Here is a 19,953-nt window from a genome sequence, read left to right as displayed (position 1 = left end):
TTTCTGGAGCTGCGGAGGCTATTGCTGATCCTTGGTGAGTGTCAAATGTTAAGCTGTCAAGGTTGGAGACTAAATGACACTCGCAGTTTCATGTTGATCACCTCCATGTATTACACGAGGGAAGAGCAACCTTCAAGGATTTCATCCTGGTATGCGTTCAACGGCCTTGGTGTTGCTGGTGGCGGTCTCATCGGCTACGGTATTGGTAAGCCCGCATCTCTCTTTGGAAGTGGAAGTTTTTTTCACTGACTTTGGGCCGTAGGTCAAATTAACGGTGCGCTCGCGACATGGCGCTACGAGTTCCTCATTGTCGGTGCTGTCTGTTCCTTCTGGGCCATCTGTCTCGCCCTCTACCTTCCAAACTCTCCAGTGTCTTTCCGTGGCTTCTCGCGAGACGAGAGAGTGTTGATGATCGCGAGAATGAGGAAGAACCAGACTGGCATTGAAAGCAAGACAATTAGATGGGACCAGATTGTGGAAGCATTGGTCGATTACAAGACTGTAGGTCGCTTGAAAGGAAAAAGGTGACCGGTTCTAACGTTCTTGTGTAGTACATGTTCTTCTTGTTAGGATTGCTTGGTATGTTTTCCGTCAGCCCCACAATGGAACTCCGTAATTGACTTGCTCATTTACAGGTAACATCCCCAATGGAGGTATTAGCAACTTCTCCACTCTTGTCATCCAGGGACTTGGCTTCGGTGAGTCGGATCAGATTACTCTGGCAGAAACGTGACTCATAACTCCTGTTGGTAGACACTCTTCACACCGCTCTTCTTGGTATCCCTCAAGGCGTTCTGATCATGATTTGGATCGGTGCCGGTGCCATTATCAACGGTCGTCTCCCCAAGAACTCTCGAACTTATGTCTGCGCATTATTCATGCTGCCCACCATTGCCGGTGCTCTTGGTTTCTTGTTGGCTCCCACTGATGCTTACGTTGGAAGGTTGATCTGCTTGTAAGTGTTTTCTGTCATTGAAGAGGGGGATTACGAGGGCTGATCCATGCCATCATCAAGCTACCTTACCGGTTCATACCAAGCGTCCTTTGTGCTCTCACTTTCCCTTATCACTTCCAACACTGGTGGTCAGAGTAAGAAGATGATTGTATCTGGTATTATCTGGCTGGGAGCTTGTGTTGGTAACATTGCCGGTCCATTCGTGAGTACCATTCACAATTTTTATAAGCAGGTCAATAAATACTGACCCCTGGACAGTTCTACAAGTCTGAGCAAGCACCCAAATACACCCTTGGTATTGGTTCTATTCTCGTTTGCAACTGCCTGGAATTCATCCTCTTCTTCGCTTTCCGATACGCCTTCATTTGGGAGAACAAGAAGAAGGAGAAGCTCAGGGAGAGCAGGGGTGGCGTCACCGAGGAAGATTTCAACGCGACAGCGTTTTCAAACTTGACTGACAAGCAGAACCCCAAGTGAGTAACCAGCTTGAGATTGTGTAAAAATATTCGCTAATTCAATCATAGCTTCGAGTATGTCTACTAAGGATTTACTTGGTATATGGTGGTGATGTTTTCGGCAGGAGGCAGGTTGGGACAATAATCAACAACCGGAAGTTGATAAATCGCCGAATTTTAGGTTTCTTTTTTAAGTCTAGAGTGGATTTAATAGGAGTGTCAGAATCTATGGCCATGCATATGTTTGTACGATTATGAACTTAGCAAAAAGCAAAAGTGGGAATGCAATGCATCAAGTGGCTAGATGACGGCCCCCTCCTCTCAGTCGTGCGTGCTGTATGAATGCTGTCCTCAAAAAAAGATAGCTATTGCTTGACCACCACATTGCGAGTCTTTTGACCCGTCGACGAATTTCAAAAGATACACAGGTAGATGCATTCAAGCGCTTAAGAGATGATAAAAATGTGGCTACTCATAGGTGACTCTGACTCATAGATTTCTCTCCTCAAAGTTGTTTTAATCGCGTAGCCTGGCACCCTCCCCTTCTCCCGAAAGAGTCAGAGAGAGTACACATTTGTTCACAACGTCCTGTCTGGCCCCAAAACGATCGTGTTAGCTCACTCGACCCAGACCGACGAATCAGCAGGGAAGGGAGCTCGTAGCACCGATGGGGAATTGGGGACGCTGTAGGTTTGTGGAAAAAGAAGAGAAAGAAAAGAGCGATGAGATTTTTAAAGGCGGCGGCGGAGAGTTTGGAAGAGGAATATTTCCGCGAGGGTTTTGTAATTTTCTCCCAGGTGGTTTCGAAATCGAAATGGACCTTCACCGTTGGCGACAACTGCAAAAACATAAAATCAGCAACATCTTTTCCTTCACGTTTTCTCGCTCAGGTTGTCCTTCCCTGGTGCGTGTATTGGCTGCTAGTTACACAAACGCTGACTAGTCGCAGACATCATGTCCTCTCCCTTCCCTCAGCTTCTTCGTAGGGCAAACATTGCTACCTACGACCCTCTCATCTCCCGTATCTACACCACCACTCCTTCTTCCCAATCACGCCATTCCGACTGGGGTCTCAAATTCTCTATCCACAGAACCAAAGGCCCTCGTTATATAAAGTTCAACTCTCTCGACTCTGGGCCCGGCTTCGATTGTGACTGGCGTTCAGCCGAACGAGAAGCGAGGTTCATCCAAGCTTGGGGTAGCGGAAAGATCAGATGGTCACCAGAGCAGAAGCAAAGAAAGACCCACTATGCGACCAGAGCTACCTCACCCTTCAGCATCAGTGAGAGCATGGTTGAGCCTTTGTTGGGAAAGAAAGAATGGGTTAGGGATGTGGAGAGCATGAGCGAGGAAGACTTTGAGAAGTACCTCGAGCGCATTCGGGCGGAGAGGAAGCAGTTCTTGCAACAGCGTCTAGAACAGATGCCAGAGTCTACACGACAAACGCTCGTCCATCCTGAGGACAACACCCTTATCCATCTGTCAACGTCCGACAAGCTCCCTGGAGACGCTGTACCTTCCCTTGAAAGCGCCATCTCCTCAGCGGAGCGAAGTTTCCCATCCTCCACAAGAATCCTTTCTAGACCTCACCAACTCCACGGTCTTACCTACGCCAACCTTCCCGAAAGTGTTCAAGATTACAACCCTCTCACTTCTCTTCCCGGCCATACTCTTAACACCATTTCTAGGCATGACGCTGCCCAAGACAGTATCACCTCGCCTGCTAGGCGGGGAGGAAACAACCGTCCATGGATCGTGTCTTTGGGCGGTATTACGGGCAAAACCACACCTTCCCCCGAACATATTTCTTTCAAACCCAATGACTCTATCATTGGTGTCGACTTTACTCGTCAGAAGTTAACAGAAGGAAGAGGCACATTTAAGCCCAGTCATGCTCAGATCAGGTCACCTCCCACTGTTTTGGCCCTGGCTGAGAGTGGTGCGGGTGTAAGGTGGACGAGAAAGTGGAGAAGTGGTGGTGCGGCTTTGACAGGTCCGCTCAACACCGTGCGGTTTGACTTGCATTTGTCGAACTCGCCGGAGGACGGGATGGAAATTGGAAGCAGAGAGTGGCTTGTGAATGCTGAAAAGCCGGCGACAGCGCGACCCAGTGACGTTCTTGGAGGATTGAAGCAGGCTAGGAGTGGAAATGGAAGGGCTTATTTAGAAGAACTCCAAAGAAAACAGGATGCTGGAAAAGCGGCGGCGAAGCAGGGCAGGAAAGACTCTTTGCAGAGCGTACAAAGGTTGCTAGAGAGGTTTAAGAAGTCGCAGCCTGAGTGACAGTAGTGCTAGTAGGAGATGCATATATGCATGTAGTTAGCTTCCCTTGTTGTTTGCCATGCCGCCATATTCAATCTTTGCGCTTTGAACGAATAATTTATCGATATGGCAAAGCAATCCAAACATACATAATCGTCCGGTGGCACAAAAATAAATGGGCCGGAAAATAATTTCGGTGCAGACCGAGCCAAAATAAATAATAATCAACAACAACAAATTCTGCAGACCTCTTCAGTTGTTGTCAGTAACTCCCGCCGTGACATAGGCACAAACTATTACTGTCGACAAAATCTGCCAACTCGGATTTCTGGCATTAAAACACCGTACAGAAGCCTTGGCAGCGTCCAAAAAATTACAAATCATCGACATGACTGTAGCCGCAAGCACTAGCAGCCAACTACCGAGCTCCGTTAAGCCTCAGCCTAGGGTGTCAAATTTCAATGACTCTTCAGATGAGGACGAAGCTGAATCCACACCTAAAGCCGAAAAAAAGAAGAAGAAGGTCAACAATCTCGATGTCAATGGGGTATATTCACCGAAAAGCCCAAAGAAGCGAAAGATTGGCCAGGCGAATGGAGATTTGGGCAAGGGGAAGAAGGACGGCGCTGAAGCAAGAAGAAGGGAAGCAGAAAGACTATTGGTGAAGCGTAAGGAACTCCCATTTTACCAAGGTATGTCGAAGGAATGCTCTTAGATTCCTATCAATGCTAAAGTACTATTAGGGAGACGGATGATCTTGGAAGAAATCATGGCAAATGATACTACAATCGTTGGTCCACATTCTGACTTTTACTGTTAACTCTGACACCCTAAAGATCCTAGGCGAAACGGGTTGTGGTAAATCCACCCAACTTCCGCAGCTTCTGCGCACCCACCCTGTCTCTGTCAACCATTTCTCGCCGTCTTCATCAAATCGTTTCCGAGGACCATCCATTGCCATTACCCAACCTCGACGCTTGCCGGCTATAGCATTGGCCAACAGAGTATCCCAGGAGATGGGCTGTCAAATAGGGGGAGAAGTAGGGTACAGTGTGAGGTTTGAGGATGTCACAAGTCGAGAGACTCGGGTGCGGTACTTGACGGAAGGTGTGTTGATGAGGGAGTTGGCTGGGTCGGACCCCAAGATTTGCCCTCCCGAAAAAGGAGCCAATGGGACGGCGAACGGAGAAGATGAAAATGACTCCCACATGTCTGAGGGACAAGGTCTTAACCTTCTACTCAACTACGACGTCGTCATAATCGATGAAGCTCATGAACGTACACTCAATACTGACTTCCTCTGTGGTGCTTTGAAGAGGGTTCAGCGGATACGTAAAGACATTGCTCGCCGGCAAGCCGAAGAAGAATTCCAAGGGAAGGAGAAGATACCAGGCAAGAAAAAGGTCAAGGAGTTGAAGCTAGTGATCATGAGTGCGACTCTTGATCCTACCAAGTTCAAGACATTCTTCGGAACGTAAGTAGCTCTACACATCATACTGGGCACAGCTGAATCAAATTAGTGGCCGAGATGCGCTCTTAGTCAAAGGCCGAATGTATGAAGTGGCTACACAGCACGTATTGGAGCCTGTAGACGATTTTATCGAAGCAGCTGCTCGACAAGTCATGACAATACATTGTTCTCCCGATAGTCCTGGTGACGTGCTGGTCTTCATGCCGGGTCAGTTCTTGCCGCGAACCAGAGTAAGGTTGTCGCTGATTCATTACAGGCTCTGAGGAGATTGAGAATTGCGTAGAGCTTCTTAAAAGAGTTTCCAAGCAGCTTGCTCCTGGATCTCCCGCTCTTCAGGTTCTTCCCCTTTACGCCGCTTTGCCCCCCACTGCCCAATCCAAGATCTTCATTCCCACACCAGACAACACCAGACGTGTCATCGTAGCGACCAATATTGCCGAGACATCTATGACCATACCGGGTGTGGCGTTTGTGGTTGACAGCGGTTTTAAGAAGGAAAAAGAATATGTGTTTAGGAATGCTGGGGCTTTGGAACACTTGAGAAAGAAAGGAATCAGTAAAGCGTCAGCGTGGCAGAGGACTGGTCGAGCGGGACGAGAAGTTGGTTCGCTACGTCAGTTTGTCAGATATATGCTAACGAAGGTTTTTAGAGAGCGGGACATTGTTATCGTCTTTTCACCCAGGATTTCTTCGACAAGATGCCTGAATTCGACGCCCCCGAGATTCAAAGATGTAACCTTTCATCGGCTGTTTTGCAACTCATAGCGATGGGACAAAACCCCTTTGAATTTGAGTACATTGATAACCCCGGTCGTGATTCAAGTGAGTTCCGTCAACTCGACCACGATATGATCAACATCTAATAGCCAACACAGTCCTTGCGGCATTCCAAGAGCTTGTCGGTCTCTCCGCTCTTTCTTCTCCCACAACCATTACGCCCCTCGGCCTCCAAATGCTCCGATTTCCTCTCGATCCTCCTCACGCTCGTATCCTCCTTGCTGCCTTTGAGTATGGATGTGCCAACGAAATCATTGACATCATCTCCCTTGTGAATGCTGGCGGTAATGTATTCATCGACCGACCTAACGATAGGGAAGAAGCTGCTCAGGCGCGACAAAAGTTTATTCATCGCGAAGGCGATCATTTGACGATGATGAACGTTTTCAGGGCGTACACTGAGTTGAAGGAATCCAAGTCTTCTTCTCACAGCAACTCTTCCTCGCAGAGTTTGGTTGGCTGGTGCAAGGACAATCATGTCAACTCAAAAACCCTCGCTCAGGCACTCAAGGTTCGCGAACAGCTTCGAGAGTTGTCTGAGAGGCTAGGAAAGGATTGGAAGGCGAGTTGTGGGAGTGAATGGGGGATGGTTGGGAGGTCTTTGCTGCAGGGTTTGTTCATGAACACGGCGGTAATCCAAGCCGATGGCAGCTACAGACAGACGGCCGGTAGCTTGGTAAGCTAGAGGTTCCTTTTTCTGAAGAGCTAAAAACTCATTCCTCGTACCGTAGACCGTCAAGATCCACCCTTCAAGTGTATTGATGAGCAAAAAAGTACCTGCAATCTTGTATGATGAACTCGTAAGTCTTTATAGGACTTTCGGAAGGCCCACAGCTTACTGGTATGAATAGACCATCACCACCGCGTTTTACGCTCGAAACGTCTCTGCTTTTGAACAACATTGGCTTACAGAGGTACCATGGTTCGCGAAAGCTGGTACTAGTGTAGCTGCGCCCGTCGGAAAGGGTAATTTATAATATTCAGCACGAGAGAAAAGATGGGGTTTTTTGGGTAAACTGGTCAATAGCATAATTTGTTACACAACTGCAAATTTATCTTGGGTTAAATGCATATTTGGCATACAATGAACAGAGATATCTCAATACATGCATTTGCCTAATACAACGCCTAATTTGTACATACTACAACAGATCCTCGTCGTCTCCCCATATGATTTCAACCCATCTCGTCCTCCCGCCGCCTCTGATAATATTCTCTATCCCGCGCTTCGCCTCTTTTTCTCGATTTCGACCGTCATCCGTCGAACCAGGAAGGGCTGATATGCCAAACGAGCCGGCCATCTGCTGTGAATGAACGCCGCGCATACCTAATTTTCTGAGCGAAGGCAGGTGTGTCTCGGCCGGATGGAGAAACGTCGTCAATGTGGAGACGGGAAGAAAAAAGCGCGGGTGCGAAAGGTCTAGTACCTATAAACTTTATTAGAAGATCTTGTAGCACATGTGTCTTTGATGGTTGCTTTACCTTTAGAACAATCAGCTTTCGCGCCAGCCTTATGAACCCTTTCTTGACGCTGTCCTCTCCATTCTTGATACTGATCCCTGCCAGCCCCAACTCTCTCAGTCCCTTCGGTAGTACGTTGACAAGCCCTTCCAGATCTGGTATTATAGAGTATGCAATGTTGATAGATGTGAGGGATGATACCGAAGGAACGCTTCGAAGGAATGTAACAGGAGAAGAATGAAGGGTAAGAGGTAGATGGGTGAGATGGGCGTCTACATCTGGAGTGTCCCAGTCATTTTCATGTACAGTATCTTCTTCCTCGGATATATCGGGAGGAAGATCATACAGCATAGCTTTATATGCGCGGTCTGAAATGTGCTTGGACGTTTCTGGGAGAAGGGATGCAGCGTCGACAAGGTCGGTTTTGAGATGCGGTTCCAGATAGGTCGTTTGTTCGCGTAAAAGACGACCCATAGAGTATGTCTCATTATCTTGTTGTTCAATCTCTTCTCCATGTTCGGGAGCATAGATGACCGATTCATCATCCATATACCTCAGAATTACATCAAAGCAAAAGTCCAAAAGCCGCGGGATAGGTTTTTTCCGCTGCCTTGGTCGATGGGTGAATAAGGAGGACGCTTCTTCGAGTTGGTTTGTGGTAACAGGCGGGTAGTCCTGTGTTATCTGGGTTGTCAACTTTGGTCGGGAAGCTAGCCTTGTAGCAGCATGCCATGAAGGGGGAGCTGCAGGTCCTGCCGTCGTCCGAGAAGCCACCCAACGAGAATGTTCAAATCGACGCAAGAGCTCAGCGCTGCCTTGTCATTAGTTCCTCTTTCGGGGGTTCACAAATAAGACAGACGTACGGGTGTATGGCACCATGATCAAGGTCCATGAGCAGGGTGGCATCTACACCCCCGGAAGTGTTTGGAGACCATACATTTTCTCCAACGATATAGGGAGGGATGCCTCGAGGCCCTGGCCGTCTTCTTTGTGGTGCTGGCTGTGGCTGGCTCTGCTGCGGAGTGCGTGACTGTGAAGAGTATAGGAGGTGCTTGAATGTAGGGACGTGTTTTGGCATGAGATACGGAATGTGAGATGCTAAGATGATTTAAAAAGAGCAAGGGTAATACATGGCGGACTGTAATAGCAATACGTACGAAGATGGACACTGAAGAGTGGAGGTGCTTATAGTGGAGGTTTATATTTTATTCCCTCCCTCCCTTTTACACCTATCGAGCAAGGAGAAGGTTCCGAAATTCACCTTGCTCGTCGCCCATATATCCTCTTTCCACAGACACAAAACAACATCTTACACCTATAACAGAATGTTCCTCCGGCCAACTTCTATACCATCGGCCGTCTCGCAAATCAGAGCACAGCTTTTCGCTGGTCCTTCCTGTACGTATACACACACCCCTTCCTGTTCCCCTCGCGTTTTTCTCCTCGGCGGTTTATACTAATCGTAACACCCGTTTTTCATAGCTCTTGCTTCCCAAATCCAGGTACGATGGGCCTCGAAAGCAGCTGGTGGAAAGTCGAAGAATGGTAGAGAATCGGCTGGTAGGAGATTAGGTGTGAAGCGATATGGCGGTAAGTTTGGGATATCGCACGGAATGCGCGTGTCACACATTTTTGGGAACTGACATATATCTGTTATCTGATTAGACCAATATGTGACTCCTGGAACTATCATTGTGCGACAGCGAGGAGCCAATTTCCATCCCGGGCAAAATGTCGCTGTCGGCAAAGACTTTACCATTTACGCCCTTCAACCAGGCTACGTCAAGTTTTACCAACATCACCTTCCCTATCCCCATCTTTCACGACCCGACCAACCGGGTCCTCAGAATGTGCCGTCGGTAAAGAGGCCGAGGCAGTTTAGGCAGTTTGTGGGTATTGCGAGGGATAGGGAAGACAAGTTGCCGAGAGATGAGAGGGCTGTGGGGAGGGAGAGGAGATTCTGGGGTTGGCCCAAGGAGAAGGTTGAGGTCGTTCCCGAGGCGGCTGTTGAGAGCGCCGCGGGTATCCAGGCATAGAGAGCCCGTCATGCATCTTTGACTCGATTATTACGATCGACTAGGAAAGAAGGAGGCATGTTCATTGTCGAGACAACGGAAAAAAGAAAAAAGAAAAACACATGGGAACGTCTGAAAAAGGATGCATATTCCAAAAGCACAGGCCATAAGATTCAGTCAAATGTAATAATCGGAACCCCAACTCTCCCAATCTATACCACCCCCATACACGCACACATATCTTTTTAAGAAATCTACCATCCAGGCATATTTCGGTAATGCTTGATCTGGATCGCCTCTTCAGAGTATGACCTAGGTTGCATGTGTTCCCAAATCGGGTCCACATCCGGTCCGTCAAGATCACCAGCACCGTCCCAACCCCAGCACCACACTGCAACCGTCTGAGTAAGCAACCAACTTTTTTTTTTTCTTTTCCGTGCAGATTTGGGACCAAAAAAAAGCTGTTGTCGACTTACCATACTCTGGTCCGGGTACAAACTCCAATTCTTCCGTCTCTTCGGGGGTGAACAACCTATCGTGCGGGCCGTACCAGCTCCTATCCTGTGGATCCGAGTGAGGGTCATCCGGCAAACCGCCGATACGCTTGTAACCTCTGATAGCAGTGAGATTTCTTCGTTCGGGGTGGATAATATCCCAGACTTTTCGGTCGTAGGCGAGCTTGACTCGGGGAACCATGATGATCCGTCCGTACCCGGCGTTAAAGTAGTCATCTGATTTTTTCTTCAATATACTCAAATCCAAGGGGATGGAATGAAAAAAAATAGACTTACTGCAGATGAGAGAGCATTCACTCGCCGAGCATTCGCCTTGAGCCAAGTTGGCCATTCGGAACCTGACATGAGGAGGTTCGTAAAAGGGAGTGGGATCGAGAATAGCGATACCGTTCCAGCACGATTGGACTAATAGCCACAGTTCAGCGTTATAGCAACACCACTTTTTCTCTTGCGTACCTTGGATGGGCAAATGTCGCTGGAATCGGTGGTTGGATTCAGTGTGGTGGAAGATTTGCTCGAAAGGCGCATTCTCGAGCGCGGTACCGTTAATGTCACGGGCGACCCAGTTGTCGTAGAATACAGGAGCACCCTATGTAGTCATGTGGTTATTTTTTCATTCTCGTAACAGTACTAAACACAGCCGGAAGCAGAAACTCACGATATCATCGTGGTACATGTAATCCGCCGCACAGGTGATACCCGCATTCTGTCTCCTACTCTGCCAAATCAACTCGAGCAGGTCGTCGACACAGGGCAAGATATCGTTCATGAAGACGACCGAGTCAAAGACTTCCCCGTCATTGTCACGAAGTTCGTGGAGGGGCAGCATGGCGGCGTTTCGGACTTCGGCAAGGTATTCGATACGGTGGTTGAACAGACCTCGGGTACGCATAGATGTTCGGATGATGATCCTCAGGCCGACGGTTCGCGCGAGGGCATCGAAAATCTTCAAGAGCGCCTTTGTCTGGTCGTTGGACCCGTTTTCGTAGATGGAGACAAAGACGTTGTGGTAGCCCAAGATGGCAGCCGCTCGGAAGAGTGTCGCAAAGAGGTCGGGGATGACGTCAAACGAGTTGTACAAGTTGATCGCGAAAAAGTACTTGTGCTGCCTCGCCTGCAGATCCCGCTTGATGTTGTCCAGCCTGTCGTTTCCAGTGGTCGACGCCATGGTCGACTGGGAATCACTCTTGCCGCCAAACAGTCTGCCCAGCCAGCCAGAGTTGGACCACGGTTTCTTGTACCCGACAAGAGGCGCGTACCGTTCCTTGACTTGCTCGACGTAGAGCGGCTGCGGGTTGCGGAGACACTCCTTGGTGTGGTGGGCGGAGAGGGTGCTGATGAGTTGGAGGATATGGAGACGTTGCTCGATGGAGGGGAGCATGATTTGGGAGCGCTGTAAACGGGACGAGCCCGCGACGGGGTTGGGCCGCAGCTTGTTCACACCACTACCACGCCATGCTTCGGTGCTGGACTGTGAGAGGACAAGTGGTCAGTTCCTTTTTCGGCGACAATGTTGGGTGTAATGTCCAAAAACCTACATCTCCCCGGCGTAACAGCTGCCACCACGAACACGAGTCAGTCAGCCTTGCTGCAGACGAAGCGACGGGCACGTACGGAAGCAACGAGCAGTCCTACGAGGATGCCGACGAGCAGCGATCCGGCCGAGGGCAGTTTTCTGCCCAGGGAGAGCGATCCCACGGGTTTCATGGCGGGTGTCGAGGAGGTGCGTCGAGGAGGTGCGTCGAACGTGGGGCAGTGGAGGGGGGGGCTCAAGGGGGGGGGCTCAAGGGGGGGGAGCGGTGCGAGATGGCAGAGAGGGAGATGGCGAGATGCACTTGTCTGAGGATCGCGTCCGGAACACCCGCGGAACCTTTTTTCCACAACCTCTGCAGACCTCCACCATCCCCATCCCAGACCCAACATGCATGCTGCTTTATCCCCGCCATGCAACCGTCTCCCAGTGTACGACCTATGCATGCCACTGCCCGGGCTCCAGTTCCAGGCAGCATGCATAGCGCCAGGAGCAGCCAGCGGTAAAATATGCCACCTGCCGCTAGTCAAACTGTATATGCGCCACACGACGCGTTGCTCGAAAAGATCTGCAAAAAGACGGGTTGATCTGTCTTGACCTTTGTTCCTGGCTCGTCGCCTTGCAGTGCTCCAACGGAAAAAAAACATCGCCAGTCATTGACTATGCTACTACATTTTGTCTCGCAAGAATGACACGATATCATACATGGCAATGACCCAAAGCACAACACAAATACCCAGTGAATAGTTAATAGTTATAATCAATGATCGTACCCCGCCCGTCTACTCTTGCAATTCCTCGGGATCTCCGATACCATTGGGACTGGTTAGATCGTCAGCAGGATTCGAAAATAAAATAATAATAATAATAATAAAAACATAACCCACTTGATGGCAAAGATGGCTTCGGCTTCTGGAAGACAGGGGCTGTCAACAATCTTGCACACCCGCGACGTTCCACGGCCCTTTCGCAAGTTGAGTCGAGTAGTAGACGCGTGAGCCATAATGTTACCACCACTGGGAAACTTGTGCGTCAGCGAAAACGTCGTGATGTTATGGAAGCAAACACACATTGGCTTCTTGGCGTCGGCGACGGCAAACTGTCCGCCGTCGACTTGGGCGACAACTTGATTTGTGACGACAACAGCAACGCCAAACTACTAGCGGTTTAGCATTGGAGTAAATTCCAAGAACCGCCCGCACGATACAAACGCACCTCATCGGCCAGTCTCATCAACGTTCTCAAGAACTTTGCCAAATGCATTTGCCTGGCGGAAAGCTCCCCTCGACCCGAGAAATCCGTTCGGTAGAGTGACGTACACGAATCGACAATCAAAAGCGAAAACCTGCAAGTCTCGTCAGCGTCTCTCCGTAAGCAGCCGCGACATACCTAGACTCGGCCATCATGGCACTCGCTTGCACCAGCAACTGCAACTGATGATCCGCATTGTACGCCCTGGCGTAGGCGATATTGTCGAGCACCTCTTCCCCATCAAGACCGTACCGTTCGGCGACAGCAAGCATACGGACAGGTCGGAACGTGCCTTCGGTATCGATGTAAAGACATTTTCCCTCACCACCGCCCATCGACACGGGGAGCTGGAGGAATCGTCAGCTGTTGGGTGCGAGCACGGTTCCAGGCTGAGCTTACTTGACAAGTAACGGCAAGCGTATGACAGAGCTGAGATTTACCAGTCCTGAATTCACCTGTACTCGTATTAGCAATCGGCGATGCAACAAGTGAGCGCAAAGACTTGCCGTAAAGCTCGGTGATGGCACCCGTCTCGATCCCGCCGCCCAAGATGGTATCTAACCCAGTCGAACCAGTCGTGATATGCACCAACTCTGACCGTCTTGAATGGATCTCTGTAGCCGTCGTAAATCCCATAGGCACCATCTTACACGCTAACGTCGAAGCGAATCAGCCTTGGTCCCCGATTTTCTTTAATACCCCACCTTCAGCAAGAATCTTGTCCGCCTTTTGCTCGCTAATGCCCTTGATAGTGCATAGCGTCTTCTTGGGAGTGAACGCTACGGCCTCGACAGTGTGGAAACCGGCATCTGCAAGTTTCTTGGTGTCTTGCGCAGAGATACCCGCTTCCTGATGGCCAAAGAAGAAAAAGAGTTTAGGGACAATGACTGAAGCTGGCGGCGACCTACCTGGAGCTTGGCCACCAGCATAGGCGCCAGAGATTCAAAGTCTTCCTCCTCGGCCTCTTCCCCGTGCTGGTTGACGAATGGGTCCTGCTCCTGCTCTCTTGACATTTCGTTTGTGTCTGCTGCAAATGTAGAGGAAGGAAGAATGTAAAAGCAGGCGGCCAACAAGACATGCGCGGTGGCGGCGGTTGACTGGACTTTGCGTGTGCAGCCCGTCTCACGCGACGCGTTGTTTACGTAAGCGACGATGGCGGTGGAGGGGTGGATGTTGAAAAGTTGTTCTTGTGGAAACGCAAGCGACGAGCCGGCCAGCGCAGAGACACGATGAGCGGGCTTCCCTCCCTCAATGCGGGCATCACCGCCGCCTGGAACACGAGCGCCCCGCCCCAGAAGAAGCGGACACGGCGGGCGATCCCCCTCAACGACCTGCCCGCCCCGGCGTCCCCCCTCGACGACTCCCCCGCCCCAGCGACCCCCGCCGCCCCCCCGAGGAGGAAGAGACCGCGGGCCGCCCCGTCTGTGATCGCCGCAAAGTACGCGCCGCCCGACCTCGACCTCGGCGCACTCGGCGGGCTCCAGCCGCAGATCACCCAGCTGCTCGAAATCGCCGCCCTCGCCCTCTTCCACCCCGAGATCTACCTCCACACCGGCGTCCCCCGGCCGAAGGGCGTCCTGCTCCACGGCGTGCCCGGCGGCGGCAAGACGCAGCTCGTGAGATGCCTAGCGGGCGTGAGTCTCCCCATGCCGGCGCCGCGCACAGAGACGCTGACCGCACAGTGCAGGAGCTGAAGCTGCCCTTCATCTCCGTGTCCGCACCCTCCATAGTGTCCGGCATGTCGGGCGAGTCGGAAAAGACTCTGCGAGACACCTTTGACGAAGCCAAGGTATGCAGAATGCGTTCCCTGTCCGGCGCTGCTGACGCGCCCACGCAGAAAGTCGCGCCATGTATCCTCTTCCTGGACGAAGTCGACGCCATCACGCCCAAACGTGAAAACGCCCAACGGGAAATGGAGCGCCGTATCGTGGCTCAGCTCCTGACATGTATGGACGATCTCGCGGCGAGCGAAGAGCCCGTCATCATCATCGGCGCGACGAACCGGCCTGATTCTCTGGATCCCGCGCTGCGACGAGCGGGCAGGTTTGACCACGAGATTGAGATGGGTGTGCCCTCGCAAGAGGGTCGAGAACAGCAAGTCTTTTCTTTTTATATCGTCTAATTGATTGGTCTGATTCAACCTACCTAGGATCCTCAAAGTACTCTGCTCCAAGCTGCGTCTCTCGGGCGACGTCGATTTCCGCCAACTCGCAAAGGCCACCCCAGGCTACATTGGCGCAGATCTGACCGCGCTCACCACCGAAGCAGGTATCATTGCCGTCAAGCGCATCTTTGATAGCGGTTTCGGTATCGGTAGTGGTACCGATACCCCTCATGACAGCGAACAAGGGACCGTCCCCGAACCCGATGGTGCAGGTATGGAAGCCATGGCGATTGACGACCGCTATACACCTTTTGCCAACCTGCCCGACGACGTCAAGGAGACGCCCATCGCCAAATTCCTCATGTCCCATCCAACCGCCTTGACTTCCGACCAGCTGTCCACCATCTCCCTCACCCCCGCCGACTTTCTTGCCGCATTAAAGATCGTCCAGCCTTCGGCCAAGCGTGAAGGTTTCGCCACCATCCCCGACGTCACCTGGTCTGATATCGGCGCGCTCAGTCAGACCCGAGATGAACTGCACATGGCCATTGTGCAGCCTATACGGCACCCGGAACTGTTTAGCGTCGTGGGTATCGATGCGCCAAGTGGTGTCCTGCTTTGGGGACCCCCTGGCTGTGGTAAGACACTTTTAGCCAAGGCAGTCGCGAATGAGAGTCGAGCAAACTTTATCTCCGTCAAGGGCCCAGAGTTGCTCAACAAGGTGGGTTTTTTAGTTTTTTTCTAGATTATAAAGCCAAGGGGCTGACATCTTTCAATTAAAACAGTATGTTGGCGAGAGTGAAAGGGCGGTGAGGCAAGTATTTGCTCGGGCACGATCATCTTCCCCCTGTGTCATCTTCTTTGACGAGCTGGACGCTCTCGTGCCCCGTCGAGACGATTCTATGGCAAGTTTCATTTCTTTTTTCGATTCATGCCGACTACGGACTTGTCGCTAAAAAGACTTTATGCTGTATAGTCTGAATCCTCGGCAAGAGTAGTCAACACGCTCCTTACCGAACTCGACGGTCTTGATGCTCGTAAAGCCGTCTATGTCATCGGCGCCACTAACCGTCCGGACATGATCGACCCCGCCATGGTCCGACCCGGTCGTCTCGACAAACTCCTCTACGTCGACCTGCCTTCACCTTCCGAACGTTTCGAAATCCTCAAGACCCACACCAAGAAGACGCCGATCAACGAGGATTCATGGCAAGCGATCAAGGAAATCGTCGCTTCCGACAAGTGCGATGGCTTTTCCGGTGCGGACATTGCGGCGCTCGTGAGGGAAGCTGCCACGCTCGCACTCCGAGCCGCTTTGGAGAGTATAGGCGCATTCGAAACACCGGCAGAGGCCGAGCCGGAAGGGATCGAGCGAAAGACGGATTCCGTCAGGGTCACAGCTGAACATTTTGCCCATGCAGCACAAAAGACGTTACCGAGTGTCTCCAGGGAGCAGAGATTAAAGTATGAGAGGATGAGGGACAAGTATGCGGGTGTGCCTACCAGAGGGAGAAGGCAGCGAGAGGCTGAGGCTGAAGCTGCTTCTGTTGCTGCTGCTGCCGCCGCCAAGTTAGCAAGTGCCGGTGGAGCGGGAACGGAGGCCAGGGTGGAAGGAGAAGGGATGGATGTTGATGAGATGGGCGGGGCGAGAGGAGGAGGTGTGAAAGAAAAGGCGTTTGTCGCTTAGATTTTATCGTTGGTTATTATAGTTTACTACCCTACCGCTTTGCATTTAGTCTCTCGATCCTTTGTGCATGTGCCAGGCCGATGGAAAGGGTATCCATCCCGCCTCCGACTTCCCACGCATCCGTCGGGGCTGGCATCATCGATCGTTGAAAAGTGAATGCTCGGCTGCGCCAGTTGTGAGCGGTAAAATGTGTTCAGGAGCTATGCATGCCGTACCGTCCCTATGCAACCCTTGGTCTTCCTTTTGGCCTGCCCGTCCATCCATACTTGTAGTTGCTATTATCGCCATCGAAGCCGAAGGAGTATAACCTGCCCACACTACCACTTTCTTTCGGCGCGATCCTTTTTCCGCGCGTCGTGTGGTTACACCACTCCCTTTTTCCCTCGCTCAATTCACCATATCCATATCCTCTTTCCATACACTCCAACAATGAGACCCAAGGTCCTTGAGATCGCGTGAGCATCCATCCCTCTCCAACCCCGACCGTACCCCGCCGAGCTGACCCCGCCACGTTAACAGCTGGCACGAAACACAGGCGGTTTACTCGTGCGATTTCCAGCCGCTCCCGCTCCCCCAGTTGAAACGTCTCTTGGCTGCGTCCACAACCAGCGAGAGCGAAGAGGACAGGGACAGGATCGAAAAGGGCAGCTCTTCGGCAGCTACTGCAGCTGGAGGAAGGCAGTACAGGCTGGCAACTGCCGGTGGTGATTCCAAAGTGCGGGTACGTCTTCCATCCTTCTTCCCCCCTCCGACTGGTTTTGGGACAACTCACCAAAGGTAATAACCGCTGGGCACGTGTAGATATGGATGGTTTACCCCAATATCCCTTCCATCCCCCCGTCCACCTACGCCGCCCTCACAGGACAAGAATATACACCACACCCACCACGAGTGGAATACCTTGCGACGTTGTCGAAACACACTGCTCCGGTTAACGTCGTCAGGTTCAGTCCCAGCGGACAGATACTTGCTTCGGCTGGTGATGGTGAGTGCAAAAGTCTCATGCATATCCCAAAGGCTATAGACTGAGAGGTTCCACGGTAGACGGAAACGTTATCCTCTGGGTGCCCAGCGATAGACCAAGCGTGACTTTTGGAGAGACTTCAGATGATTTGCCCGACAAGGAGCATTGGAGATTACAAAAGATGCTTCAGTATGTCCCTTGTGTCTCCCTTTATCTGCAATATCAAGCAGAAAAGCTAATCACAGGCCCAGGGTGACCACAAAGCATGTATACGACTTGTCATGGTCTCCTGATGGAGAGTATCTCATCGCCGGGTCGACCGATAACACCGCGACAATATGGAAGGCTGCCACCGGTGAGTGTTGCATAACGATATGGTTGAGAAATGTTTCTGATGGGATTTTTTTTTTTTAAAGGCGAATGTGTGTTTGCACTTCGAGAACATTTGCACAACGTGCAAGGTGTCGCTTGGGACCCTCTGAACGAATACATTGCTACTCAAAGCAGTGACCGTGCGGTACACGTCAATACGTTTACCACTCGTAACGGTATTCCCGATGTCCACCCTGTCTCTCGTTCAACACGGATGGAGATCCGTCACTCCCGAACCCCTTCCATCTCCTCGGCGTCTAGACCCAGTATGGTTCGTAGAGGATCCACTACTTCCGAAGCTGGTTCAGTGATTACTACCGCCTCTGATTTTCCCGAGGCTGCTTTGCCTCCTCATGCCCCAGTTTTGGCCGGTGTAAGTGCCAGCGCTACCCCAGCTACACCTTCAGCATCTGTGCCCTCCACCCCTCAGGTTGCTCCCGCCCCGATGAACCCTCCAGCCACTTCCAACCGTCCTTGTTCCAGACGTTCTTCCTTTTCCGGATCACAAGCTGCCGCTTCCCCAGCTCTCAGCGCTGCAGCTTTCAGTCACCTCGCACGCAGTGCCCGGTCACCTTCTCCTATCCCCCCTTTACCCGCCATCCGTGCACCTCCAGCCTCGACAATCAATCAACGTCTTTATGGTGAAGAGGGTGCGACGAGATTCTTTAGGCGACTGACATTCTCTCCTGATGGCTCTTTGCTACTCACTCCTGCCGGGCAAATTGAGGATCAAGTGTACAAGGGATCTCCCCTGCTTACCGCTAAGAATATCTCCCAGGATACATCCGACCCATTATCATCGTCTGTCCCACGGCCGAAAAACGTTGAGACGGGCAAGCCGACAGCATACATCTACTCTCGCGCCAACCTTTCTCGACCGCCGATTGCCCATTTACCGGGCCATAAAACTTCTAGTGTTGCTATTCGCTTCTCCCCCGTGTTTTATGACCTCCGCCAGAACGGACAATTATCTGCCGAGCCAAAGCATGTCACTTTCGACAAGAATGATACCCAGCCAGTGCACGTGAGCTTGAACATGCCCCCACCTCCCGCTCCTTCAGGTTCAAGGGAAAAGGAAAAGGAAAAGGAGGGAGACAAAGTGTTGGGAAGTGTGTTTGCTTTACCGTATAGGCTTTTGTACGCGGTGGCATGCCAGGACTCGGTCCTACTCTATGATACACAACAGGCTGGGCCTATAGCCATCTTCAAGGGACTACACTATGCTGGATTTACTGATGTCGCTTGGTAAGTCATCAATGATGATCGATCTCATGCGTTACAAACTAACATTACAATGCCATGCAGGTCACCGGACGGACAATGTCTTTTCCTTTCATCCGCAGACGGCTACTGCTCCATCGTCATCTTTGATCTTGGCGAGCTCGGAACTGTTCACCCTACCCAACAACATCACCGCCAACTGCAGGCAATCGCCCAGTCCCACAACAATGGGATTTCCACCCCCCTCCCACCATCACTTACTCATCGCGACTCTATCCATTCGTCACATTCCCAATCGGGCGCTTCCGCCACAGGTCACAGTCCCGCAGTCAGTCATGTGGCAAGACAAAGCCCAGCACCGGGAGTGGCAAGGAGTGATAGAGAAGGTTCAACAGCCAGTAGCGTGGTTGGTGCCAGCGGGTCAGTCTCTGCGTCTTTACTGTCAGTTTCCAATGTTGGAGGTGGTGCCAAAGCGCCCCCAAGTTCGGCGAGCTCAGTGACAGTGACGGACCAAGTGCTACCCACCCCGACACCTAGTGATACCGAAGGACCAAGTGCTGCTGGAGTTGATTTGGGTATTGCCGTGAGTCAGGAAGAGGATGCCAAGAAGCGTGAAGGAGCAGGCGAGACGACACAAGCCGAGGCCCCAAAGAAGAAGAGGAGGGTTGCGTTGACGCATTTGGGATCGGAGCAATAATGGAATTACAAACAAACAAACAAACAAAAAGAAAGGTTAAAAAATGCCAGGTCTCTAATTATCCATCACGTCAAAGGTTGCTATTAAATATCACATCGAGTTTCGTTCGTTATGTTATGCATGTATGATATTCACATACAAAAGGTGGGCTTATTCGTTACGGGCGGCAAGAAATTCATCATGACTCTGTACAAGGGTATTTTACATATATGTAT

The 19,953-nt window shown here is 51.3% G+C and overlaps 9 protein-coding genes across 9 annotated transcripts in view; 6 read left to right on the top strand and 3 right to left on the bottom strand.

The window, feature by feature from the left end:
* The window catches only part of CNBA6860 (hypothetical protein), a gene marked incomplete at both ends in the record, with an annotated part of 2,082 nt that extends 584 nt beyond the window's left edge, over positions 1-1,498 (top strand). The window contains 9 exons of the mRNA XM_772471.1: positions 1-34; positions 87-205; positions 263-501; positions 552-579; positions 636-698; positions 754-955; positions 1,016-1,157; positions 1,214-1,428; positions 1,480-1,498. The exon at positions 1-34 is cut by the window's left edge and continues 256 nt beyond it. Of these exons, the coding sequence (XP_777564.1) occupies positions 1-34; positions 87-205; positions 263-501; positions 552-579; positions 636-698; positions 754-955; positions 1,016-1,157; positions 1,214-1,428; positions 1,480-1,498 (1,061 nt within the window). The remainder of the gene's footprint in view (positions 35-86; positions 206-262; positions 502-551; positions 580-635; positions 699-753; positions 956-1,015; positions 1,158-1,213; positions 1,429-1,479) is intronic.
* An 866-nt stretch (positions 1,499-2,364) lies between these two features.
* CNBA6850 (hypothetical protein) lies at positions 2,365-3,693 on the top strand (the record flags this gene model as incomplete). Its single annotated transcript, XM_772470.1, has 1 exon — positions 2,365-3,693. One exon carries the CDS (start codon positions 2,365-2,367, stop codon positions 3,691-3,693), a length of 1,329 nt encoding a protein of 442 aa, XP_777563.1.
* Positions 3,694-4,060: 367 nt separating this feature from the next.
* CNBA6840 (hypothetical protein) lies at positions 4,061-6,897 on the top strand (the record flags this gene model as incomplete). Its single annotated transcript, XM_772469.1, has 9 exons — positions 4,061-4,364; positions 4,416-4,462; positions 4,509-5,146; positions 5,193-5,350; positions 5,400-5,743; positions 5,794-5,965; positions 6,010-6,596; positions 6,652-6,720; positions 6,772-6,897. 9 exons carry the CDS (start codon positions 4,061-4,063, stop codon positions 6,895-6,897), a joined length of 2,445 nt encoding a protein of 814 aa, XP_777562.1.
* Positions 6,898-7,062: 165 nt separating this feature from the next.
* CNBA6830 (hypothetical protein) lies at positions 7,063-8,459 on the bottom strand (the record flags this gene model as incomplete). Its single annotated transcript, XM_772468.1, has 3 exons — positions 7,063-7,347; positions 7,403-8,192; positions 8,245-8,459. 3 exons carry the CDS (start codon positions 8,457-8,459, stop codon positions 7,063-7,065), a joined length of 1,290 nt encoding a protein of 429 aa, XP_777561.1.
* Positions 8,460-8,706: 247 nt separating this feature from the next.
* Positions 8,707-9,417, top strand: CNBA6820 (hypothetical protein; the record flags this gene model as incomplete). Its single annotated transcript, XM_772467.1, has 3 exons — positions 8,707-8,779; positions 8,864-8,971; positions 9,047-9,417. 3 exons carry the CDS (start codon positions 8,707-8,709, stop codon positions 9,415-9,417), a joined length of 552 nt encoding a protein of 183 aa, XP_777560.1.
* A 233-nt stretch (positions 9,418-9,650) lies between these two features.
* On the bottom strand, positions 9,651-11,618 carry CNBA6810 (hypothetical protein; the record flags this gene model as incomplete). Its single annotated transcript, XM_772466.1, has 7 exons — positions 9,651-9,787; positions 9,873-10,127; positions 10,188-10,316; positions 10,368-10,500; positions 10,570-11,382; positions 11,450-11,467; positions 11,526-11,618. The coding sequence occupies 7 exons, from the start codon at positions 11,616-11,618 to the stop codon at positions 9,651-9,653; spliced, it is 1,578 nt and encodes a 525-aa protein (XP_777559.1).
* A 606-nt stretch (positions 11,619-12,224) lies between these two features.
* On the bottom strand, positions 12,225-13,706 carry CNBA6800 (hypothetical protein; the record flags this gene model as incomplete). Its single annotated transcript, XM_772465.1, has 8 exons — positions 12,225-12,264; positions 12,330-12,458; positions 12,513-12,598; positions 12,658-12,787; positions 12,832-13,040; positions 13,093-13,346; positions 13,398-13,542; positions 13,602-13,706. 8 exons carry the CDS (start codon positions 13,704-13,706, stop codon positions 12,225-12,227), a joined length of 1,098 nt encoding a protein of 365 aa, XP_777558.1.
* Positions 13,707-13,922: 216 nt separating this feature from the next.
* CNBA6790 (hypothetical protein) lies at positions 13,923-16,484 on the top strand (the record flags this gene model as incomplete). Its single annotated transcript, XM_772464.1, has 6 exons — positions 13,923-14,327; positions 14,381-14,482; positions 14,531-14,787; positions 14,843-15,518; positions 15,583-15,702; positions 15,774-16,484. The coding sequence occupies 6 exons, from the start codon at positions 13,923-13,925 to the stop codon at positions 16,482-16,484; spliced, it is 2,271 nt and encodes a 756-aa protein (XP_777557.1).
* Positions 16,485-16,913: 429 nt separating this feature from the next.
* On the top strand, positions 16,914-19,738 carry CNBA6780 (hypothetical protein; the record flags this gene model as incomplete). Its single annotated transcript, XM_772463.1, has 7 exons — positions 16,914-16,939; positions 17,004-17,205; positions 17,286-17,469; positions 17,529-17,637; positions 17,700-17,803; positions 17,865-19,065; positions 19,126-19,738. 7 exons carry the CDS (start codon positions 16,914-16,916, stop codon positions 19,736-19,738), a joined length of 2,439 nt encoding a protein of 812 aa, XP_777556.1.
* Positions 19,739-19,953: the final 215 nt, after the last annotated feature.

This window comes from Cryptococcus neoformans, chromosome 1, assembly GCF_000149385.1.
Source record: "Cryptococcus neoformans var. neoformans B-3501A chromosome 1, whole genome shotgun sequence".
Lineage (NCBI taxonomy): Eukaryota > Fungi > Basidiomycota > Tremellomycetes > Tremellales > Cryptococcaceae > Cryptococcus > Cryptococcus deneoformans.
The sequence above is the reverse complement of the archived record's forward strand: the minus strand, read 5'-3'. Positions and strand labels throughout refer to the sequence as shown.